The sequence below is a fragment of the Convolutriloba macropyga genome, chromosome 15 (assembly GCF_964194025.1).
Source record: "Convolutriloba macropyga chromosome 15, txConMacr16.3, whole genome shotgun sequence".
NCBI lineage: Eukaryota > Metazoa > Xenacoelomorpha > Acoela > Convolutidae > Convolutriloba > Convolutriloba macropyga.
The window spans coordinates 28629105-28639265 of NC_134482.1; the positions used below are offsets into that span (position 1 = coordinate 28629105).

Genomic DNA, 10161 nt, shown 5'->3' on the forward strand with positions numbered 1-10161 from the left:
GTCTTAAATCAGACTTGGACTTAGACTTGCCAAGTCATAAATCAGACTTGGATTTAGACTGCCAGGTGTAAAAAGTGACATGATCATAGTTCTGAATCAGTAATGAAATATGACTTGAATTTAGACTTGCCCAGTACTGGAATTGACTTGGCGTTAGGTCCGGGTACGGATCTATTCTGTACTGCCCCCCCCCCCCTCCCATCTAGGTGGGCTTATATCTTTTCAGCCCACAGCACACATGCTATTTTTTACATATTAATGTGCTATATAACAATTTTGAATTTGTTACTGGGGGCGTAAAAACCCTGGGGGGCAAAACAGAATAGATCCCAGTTTACAAGATTTAGAAAAGATTTAGAAAAATAAAGAGAATTTTTTTTATCTTTATTCTTTTTCAGGAGGAAACCTTGTCAGTTGATTGGGCAGGAATGGAGATGGAAATGGCGTCAGCAGTTGGAAAAAGTGATCGAGGTTTACTATCCGACATTTGTCCTATGAAACTGAAAAATTGGACGAACATGATCACGTGTGATTTGGAAACAATTGTGAATTTTGTTGACTTTACTGAAGCATGCCTGGACGGATTTGCATCTTTTGAGGAGAACTTGGTGAGTAGTTTTTAGCCGTGTGAAATGAACTTCGTATGTAAATGCCCAACATTAACTTCTTGATTTAAGCAATGTAAGTTGACATATGTGTTGGTTGATTAGGGGTAAAAATTTTTTGCCATGTTTTACCATGATCTTAGCAAGTTTAATCAAGAAATTATCTTGACACAGCTTGATAAGATCATGGAAAGATCTTATCAATATGTACCAAGAATTTTTGTCCTATCAAGATCTTGGTAAGATAATCCATGTTTTGTCAAAACTGTCAAGATCTTGCATGTCTTGGCAAGGTGTATCAAGTTTCGTTTCATGGGGAAGTGGCATGTTTTAATGTTTGCTAACCAAAAAAATGAAAGAAAAATCATGAAAAACGAAAGTTATGTGGAAAAACTGAAACAAAACACAGAAAACCAACAAATAAACATTAAAACAAGGTAAAAGGTCCGAATACGACCAAGATAGCCCAGCGTCGAGTTGATCTTAGAAGGATTCGAAAACACGTTCTTTGGATCTGTTGTTAGAGACTGCAAGACTTATTTGAATAACACAAACAGCTGGATAAAACAGGAATCAGTCGCTCCAATGTTCACCCTCTCTTTTATTGCATTGTATTTTGAGGTTTTATACATATTATTATTATTATCTAAAAAACGAAGACACTGATTGAAAGCTTCAAAAACTTTACATTTTACAGACTTCAAATGAAAATGTTTTCTTTGTTGCTACATAACTATACTACCTAATTGGCTCAGTGTTGGAAAAATGATTACATTCATTTGCGATTTAAAAATGCTCTGAGTGAGGTGGCCAAAATATGATATATATAGCCTAGGAGGGCTTAAGGAGAGAACTGATAGTTCTTGAATCAAAGCGTTTGGGGGGTTTTTCGCAATGGTTCAGTAAATACTAAGAATTGAAATGAAATTGAAAGAAAATGAATGGTCTTTTCGTCACATTTATTGTGTGAATCTTCTGATCTTTGATCTTGTCTTTGAACTGATCGTTTGAACTTTAAAAACTTTAAAACCAAATTGCTTTGAACTTTAGAACAAATTATTTTGAACTTTAGAACAAATAATTTGAACTTTACAACGAATCTCTTCTTTGAGCATAGAGAATTCTTGTTAAAACACTTGAATCTTAGCACTATTATTGCATCTAAATTATTATTAGCTCTCAAATCACACAGTAAAGCAATAATATTGTTTAGTAAACGAAAATGCAGCTCCAGCTTTTGGAATAAACTGTATAACTACCATCAAACTTACAGGAAATGTTTTACAAATCCATTCCAATCGACTGCACAATTCGTGCTTATGAGCTCCAATAATAATTATCCAAACAATGAATCAGATCTACTCTGGGCTAAACCATAGGATTGCTTCAAACTATTATGCCTTATCTTGCCAATCTGTTCGTCGACCCAAGAAACAAAATGTTTTTAATTAGTTCTGCTACTGTTGACCTCGAGAATTCCCGCGACAACAGTGGCGATTTTAGTACCCAAAAACAAAAAATGTTTATCAAAGGCTTTGATAAACAAGATTTCTAATTATAGGATTTGAGTTTTTTGTTATTCTAATTCATATTTTCATTAGATTAACACTGCTTCTAAGGGCCGGTGACATAGAAACTAACCCAGGATCTTCTCTAACATGCAATAAGTCTATCATGATAACTCAATTACGCATTGCAGTTCACGATCTGGGACCAAACTGCATTTTTTGTTTCACAGAAACCTGGCTCTGTCAAAATTATGATAAAAATGTTTTCAACCCTGACAAAGATCGATACTATTGTTTTTGAACTGACCGTATTTCTTCGGTCTGAATGAAAACCTCGAAAGGTTGTGGAGTAAGTATACTTGCGCCAAAACTTTTTTCTCCAAAAGTTCGCAATGATTTGAATTTTTTCACGGATAACGAGAGTTATTGGGTCTCATTGAAATTAACAACTCGCTCTTTTGTATCATTGATTGTTACCTATAATCCCAATACACAAAGCGGCAATGCATTTTTGGGAACAACAAGCAAATAACATTGATAAGCTATTACAAAAACGGAAAGATAATACTTCTGGGCGGTTAAAACATTAACTGTTTAGATAAATTAGAAAAATCTAAGCTCGAAACAGTGATACTTCCATATGACTTGCTTCTCAAAAACAAAACCATTCTTTCTTGTTCAAACCGGGCAAAAAATTCCAAAAAACTTTTTGATTACATTATAACTGACTGCTCATTTACAAACAACACTGTAATTTGTGATAGCATTGTAAAAAATGAGCATTATGATACTTTAATTTTGTTAGGGCTCTGAATAATTTTTACAATAAAAAAACTATCATATATCTTATTTTAAACATTGTCCATAATAACAAAAATGGCAAAAAAATTACGATCAGAGCAGCTTGGATTCTATGTTGCATGTTTTTACTCAAATTTTTTTCTGCTGCACTGTCAGAAAGCGTCCCACTCAAAAACGTAAATTATTTCACGTTAAGAGACAAATGGTTTACTAGAAAATCAAGAGAATTGATTCTCGATAGAATTAGATTTTTGATTGATTTAGACTGTAAAAAGTTCTTAGCCCGCTTTTATTTAATCTGTGTATTAATGATATGGCAACATGAGTTGACAAAGTGACTGATCTTTTACAATATGCCGACGAAAATTTATTTAAGCTTTTGGTACTTCCATTGACAAAAGCAAGTTAGAAAAAAAATGCAAAAAAATAATTCAATTACTTCATGAACATCAACTTTAACGAACAGATCATTAATAATTCAATTCCGATAAACGAGAAACCTGAAAAAAATATTTATGGGTTCATGCAAACAGCAATTTATCATTTCTATGGGCAGCTGATCATATCCTGCAAAAAATGGCCCAATGAATAAAAACATTTTACGCTATTAGAAAACCAATCCCACAAAAAATTGTTGACTTTTCATAAATGCACTGGTAAAAGTTAGTTGCTCTGCTTAGCAGTTGTCATTCACGCAATTGAGCAGAATCTAATAGTACCCTTGGAAAAACAGCTAAACTGGGCGTTGGGGGCAACATATTTTAGACAAAAAGTTGAATCTGTTGAAAATTTAAAACGCAGTCGGAACATACTCCTCGTTAAACTGTTTTTGCGAACAAAAAATAGGGAAACAGTTACGAACTGCTTTTACTCCACCAACTTGATGTCATTTGTCACTTCGAGTCTTCATGAGTCTAACAGGACCAAAAAAATTGTTCTGAAACCTGAAATTTACTTCCATTGAAATGCAGAATTCTTTTGTGGGATTGGCAATACTAGATTGGAATGAACTACCCTGTGAAATTATAAGCAAATCAGACAAAAAAAAATCCCCAAGCTGCATAATATTTTATTCTGCTCAGTTTTTTACTTGAACCCTTGTTTGTGGAAGGTTACTTGTTCAACATGGCGTGACTTTAAATTTTGAAATATGAACTAGACTTACTGTTGTTGGGTTGACGCATAAAAGAGTATAAACTTAATGCGTTTTTTTTTTCATTTAACATGCCACGAAAAAAAGAATTAACCTAGATTTTCTGCTATAATGTTAAACTAATGAATCAGTAATTTGTAATTATTACACTGCCGGACTACTTCAGTTGTATACTCCTTGACATGGTTCGGAATTCAGTGTTTTTAAGCATAGCTTATGCTGGAAATGGTTTTCTATAATATCGTAGCTATACAATTGAGCTTAACTATACTTTCGCTCAGCTGTCATAATGAAAACTGTTTTTGATGCTAAATGACTGAAAATCATTAAATGTGTGTTCTTCATGCTAAATGACTGAAAATCATTAAATTTGAAAGTTCTGAAATTTGGTTTTTATAACAGACAATTTGTTCACAGACCATTGCAGAGAACAGAAATTTGCCCCTTTTTGAGCTGTACAATGAGGAAATGTTTAATGCCAAAATGTTTATTCCAGTTTACAAACCGCACCGATCCAACGCCGGAGCAAAAGGAGTTCCAGAAATTGTTAGGTGAACGAAAAGTGTATCTCAAAAGCAAATTGAAACTCGCAAAGCAGCAATGCTATCAAGAATTGGACAAGGAAACTCAACGAAAGGTGGGCAATGAATTCGTAATAATAAATAAAAAAACTTTTTTATTTTAAATAAAATAGCTTAGAGCATACAAAATAAAGGGGGTTTAATTAGGTTAAAAAGTTTGTGTTATATAATTTTACGAACTAAATAAAGAATAATTATTTTACTGAAGAAATAACGCAGCGCTTGAAAAGTTTTTTGAATCCAAGTTTGATCTAAACTGTGAATTAGAGCTTGATTCACTATCTGATTTTTCATTTTTTAAAGACTGATTCAGACTTTTTTCTTTTTCAGACTCATATTTAGACGTTGAGTTTTAGTTTTTTCTGAATAAGTTAAAATTCTAAAATAAATTTGTGAGCCCAGCGTGGATTTACCTGGCGACACTTTGGCTCTCAGTTCCCTAGAAAATACAAATGCACACAGAACTGGCAGAAATTTACCAAAATTTGTACAATTATGTTGCGGGGAATGTCCTCATGTCAGGTTAAAGTTGACATTTTAATATTAGTGGGACCGGTAATGGCTATAGCATTGTAAAAGTGATCCCTACATGTAGAGCTCTTTGAGACAACCAAAAACTAGAAATGAGACAAATAAAAAAGACAAGTGAATGTTTAAGTAAATCTGAAAAGTTGACTTTTTGAGGTGTTCCATTACTATCTGACGGGTTTTTTCGCTCATCCCTTTTCATTCGGGGCCTGGTACGAGGCAAATTAGTAACTAGTATTGAAAAATTCTGGACATATAGTTGTTTTTGCTGTTTTTTTTTCGCTTTTTTTTGGTTGTAAAAGACAATCTGGTTTCCTCTGAATCTGAGCTGTTTGCAAATTGCCTTCTGAATTTCCGTCTGATTCATAGGAATATGGATAAAACGAATTCCGATTTTTTGGCTTTTCAGAAATTCAGAATCACTGAAATAGAGTGTTTTCGAATGAGCACTGAAAACCAAAATTTCACTGACGTAACTCCATTCAGAACTGATACTTGATCAATCTTAATGGGCGGCAAATGTTTGTCCATGGACAGGTGACTGCCAGAGCCTGTCAGAAAAACCGTTTTCTTTAGTTATCAGAAATTTTGGAGGATACCAACAAATTTAATAGATTGATTAGCATTTGTGCTTTCTGATTCATCTTTTGTCTTCTTATTCATAGGCCGGACTGTTTGCAACCCAATAACATTTAGCAGTAGCCGCATTTTCAATAGAAAAAATGCTTAGAAACCGCTATGATAAAAGTTTGTAGAATGTATATGGTATTGAAGAAGTTATTTACTGAAATATGTGCCCATTTTTAGTTTTTCAATACCATTTTAATAGTGCCCAACAAAATTAATTTTTCCACAACAAAAGTTAATCAACATAAAGATTATCTTGCATGTTGATTACATAGATTTTTGCATGCATAAATCTACCTCTAACATCTGGATGATTGTTCAGAATCGGCTTTTTTCCACTTTTATTGCTGTCCTTCTTTTATTATTCTCAGTATTTCATGAGGCATCCCAAAAACATGATGCACCCATGTACATTTTTGCGTTTAGAATTCGTAATACTGAATACTTCCGTGCTCCTCATTATGACGATTTCAATGAAACAAAGTAAATTTTGGTAGTTACTGGATGGATATTAAAAGATTCATCAACTGACAGTCAATAAATGAAATCACTAAAAAAATACAGTTTGAGCAATTAGAATCATAACAAAACTCCCAAAGCACCGTTCATGTATATTCGATACAAATATATGTGTGGCTTTTATGAAATCTATCTCCAGTAACAATTTTTCACAATATGTTTTGGATCAAAGTTTTTTGCAGACGACTAACGTGTAATATTAATGTTATTTTCCTCTCATTCAAGAAATTCAAAGAACCTATTTCTCATTTTTGCTCTGACTCAGACGGCTTTCAAAATCTATGCAGAAACTAAAAAAGAAAACTTTCTGAATAAGTACGGAAAGTTAATATTACTTCTTAATATGTTCCGAAACAGATTTAATGCTGGGTGAATGTTACGTTCGGGTGTCTTTTGTGGTGACAATTGCTGTGTCCAAAAGTTTTATGACATTATCTAACAGGCCGCTGAAAACAAAATTATCTAACAGGCCGCTGAAAACAAAAACAGTTCGCTAAAAAAACCCTTGCAATATACTACCAGTGCATTAGTATGGTTATACTTATGCAGTGAAAAGTTTGAGGAACTCTTTTTTCTTTATGGTCAGTCATTATAACCAATTTATTGCATTAACTGTACAAAAATACAAATTTTATACCAACCTATCTGGAATGAACACATTATTGCCTCCACTACTTCATCTCCAAGAGAACCTCGCTTCATCACGCAGCAAGTTACATCCTATTCGTTATCGTTATCAAGAAAAAAAAAACAATATTTTTGTCACGAGACAAATTCTATTGAATCTACAAACAAGGATAATTGGCGACTTGTTTTTAAATGAAATAATTTGTTTTAATTTATTTTACACTGAGGAAAATTGAACGCAAAAACAGTATAATCAGTTAGGGTCAGAAGTTGCTAAAACGAACGAGACACTATCTATTTATATAACCTAGATGAGACCAATCGTTTTCTTGATAATAGTTCATAATCGTTTTTGGCCGATCTTTTTCCGAACAGATTTATATTGAAAATAGCCTGTAAATAAATTAAAAAAAATTAAATTGGTAGGCCGATATGGAAATGGGCTCGCAATCTTTGGCTGTTTGTTTTCTCTTATATCGCAATTGCGGTCAGAAACTATCCAAATAAAAGAGTTCAATCCAAAAAAATACAGTCTAAACGATGCAATGTTAATGTGAAGGTTGCAATAAAATTTTTGACTCAAAAAAAGCATGAAGTAATTTTGTGTCGAATTTCGGGAATTTCAATAAAAATCGTAGTACTTAACAGTTTAGGCAAGTTCAAGCTAATTTTTTACAATCTCCCGGCACTGAAAGTACACTTGGTCCATTTGTTTGATAACCGTTAATAAATCTATTAATTTTATATATGCCGAGCTATATAATTCAGAGTATTGTTTAACAAAAATACGTTGGGGTTTAACAATCTCCTTTTCTCTTTGAATTTTTTGCTAAAATACCCCGCTAGAGTCACCTTTTCTTGAGTTAGATTCATTTTGTTCACAGCCGTCTTTTTTGAGAACAAAAAAGGAAGGAAATAATGTTCTGTTCATATCAACTCTGAAGAAAAATTTTGAGCCATCTCCATATGTTTTTTAATACAATTAGAAGTCTTCTTTTGACCAAAAGTAACCTGCTTCGAAAATTTATATCGGTACGAAAGTTAATGTAGCTTCGTTAAATTTCACTGACATTTTGAGGATTGCAACCGTTTTTTAATGAAAGAAGCAGCAATTTTCAAGTCAATCAGTCAAGTCATTCAACGAATCAAAAGAGGAAGATTCAAATTTTTTCTTACACTATTTCTATTCCGAATAATGTCCGACTAAATTGTTGTTTAGGCATTTATCAGAAAAAGCTTAACTAAGCTTTTTTCAAACACTAAGCCTCAAAAATATCTTATTTTTTCTGTTCGTACTTACACAATAGAAAATTAGTAACAGCAGCCATATTTAACAATAACCTTAACTTAATCGTCAGTTTTTAACATCTGTTTTGTCATATTTAGTTGTAAAAGGTAAAATTTAAGCCTGATAATATCATGCGCGACAAAAATTTGGCGTTAATAAAATTTTCGTTGAAATTAAAATTTTTGCTTAGACAGATTTTTTTATCGCTAATGATATTATCGGGCAGAAACTTTCTGTATAATCTGTAGCAATATATCTTATACGATAGATTGTCAAAACTGATTACTGAAATGTGGGTGGCAATAGTAACTTATAAATTCTTAGTTTCGATGCTAGGCATCCAATTATCGAACATGTTGACTAGCAAAGGTTTAGGGAAATAGTGGAAGCACGTGCCTCTGAGTACGCTATGTGAACTTCATTAAGGATATCAAAATGTTTTGTCCACGAAAATTGAAAAATATGATTGAAGTGCGAAAACAAAATGGAAATCCCAACAGCAGTACCTTGAACTCCACAACCCTATATAATCAATCTTTTTTTCATGCTTTTTACGAAAACAACAAAGATAAAGTAACCAGTCTAGAGATGGCAGAGATAAAAGTTACAGCTTTTGTCACCAAAAAATATGGGAGGGAGAAGATTCTGAAAAATAGAAACAAGAACCAAATTTTTTGCAAAAGACCGTCCAGTTCAGTTCTCGGGTCTTTCCCATTATAGCCCCCGATGAATTTACAGCCCCCATTATTGTATATTTACCATGATGGGGGCTATAGGTTATCTGACCACTAAGCTGGGGTGGGCTATAATGGGAAAGGCCCCAGTTTTCTTGGATAACTCAAAGATACACACTCAGAGATACACACTCAGTCAAAACCTAGGAGACAGAAAAAAAACCCAAACAATTTAGTTGAGAGCCTTGAATTCGTTGAAGTTCCATCAAAAAATATGCACTCCGGCACACAAATAGACAGCCAATAAATTGCGACAGCTACCAGCAAATCAATAAGAAACAGATGAACTCGTTTGTTAAAGTGCAACAGAAATTAGAAATTTGCGGAGACTTACAGAAATATGTGCCACCCCCAAAACGAAAAATATGGAAATCAGGTAAGATCAAACTAGATGGCGTTGGAAACAAACTAAATTTAGCGCTAGATTAATTTATAGCAGGATTTTTAAACGCAGAAGATTTCGTTCGGAGTAAACCAAATAGAAATATAAACAAAAAGAATAAAGATGATAAGCTGACTACCAAAAATTAACAATGTCAGATCACCCTAGTCTAGATCTACAATTATTAAAAGATTGTCCTTGGCCGGTATAAGGCACGAAGAGACTGATCTGAATGAATTTTTGGTATGAAAGTCTTTTTCTGAATTTTAAGTGGTTTCTTCGACGTTGGCTACAACTAAAACATTCGTCCTCGAGTTTGGCTAGACAAAAAAACGTTTCCAGTAAGTTGACTGGACAGTAAAACGTGTCCTGGAATTTGGCTAGACAATAAAAAAATTTTTATCGAATTACGCTGACAACTTTAGCAGTCTTGTTTTTAATTTCCTTCAAATTTAATTTGGTCTGGCGAAATTGGTTAACCATAAGGTAAAATGGGAGAAGGTCACGAGATCAAACCTAGATACTAACGGAACTTTTTAGATTGACTCATTTTTGTATATGAAAAGAATTTGGCTGGACTTATGAAAAGAAATAGCCTCGACTTTAACTAGGGTCCTCGATCGTGTAGTTTAACTCAATATATACCCCACTCTATTCCGGCTCTAAAATAGCTCTAGAAGAGAGCACATTTACTAAAAAGAGGCTGTTAGAGTAATTAAATATGATGGTTTTAACTATAAAATTTCTTTGAACAAAAATTCAATTCAGCCCTCAAATCAGATCAAACTGTTTTCTGAAGAAAAACAAA

The 10161-nt window shown here is 33.3% G+C and overlaps 1 protein-coding gene across 1 annotated transcript; it reads left to right on the top strand.

The window, feature by feature from the left end:
- The first annotated feature begins 342 nt into the window (after positions 1–342).
- Positions 343–4990, top strand: LOC142354141 (uncharacterized). The gene is made up of 3 exons (XM_075406407.1): positions 343–608; positions 4564–4704; positions 4979–4990. Exons 1-3 carry the CDS (start codon positions 429–431, stop codon positions 4988–4990), a joined length of 333 nt encoding a protein of 110 aa, XP_075262522.1. The 5' UTR covers positions 343–428.
- Positions 4991–10161: the final 5171 nt, after the last annotated feature.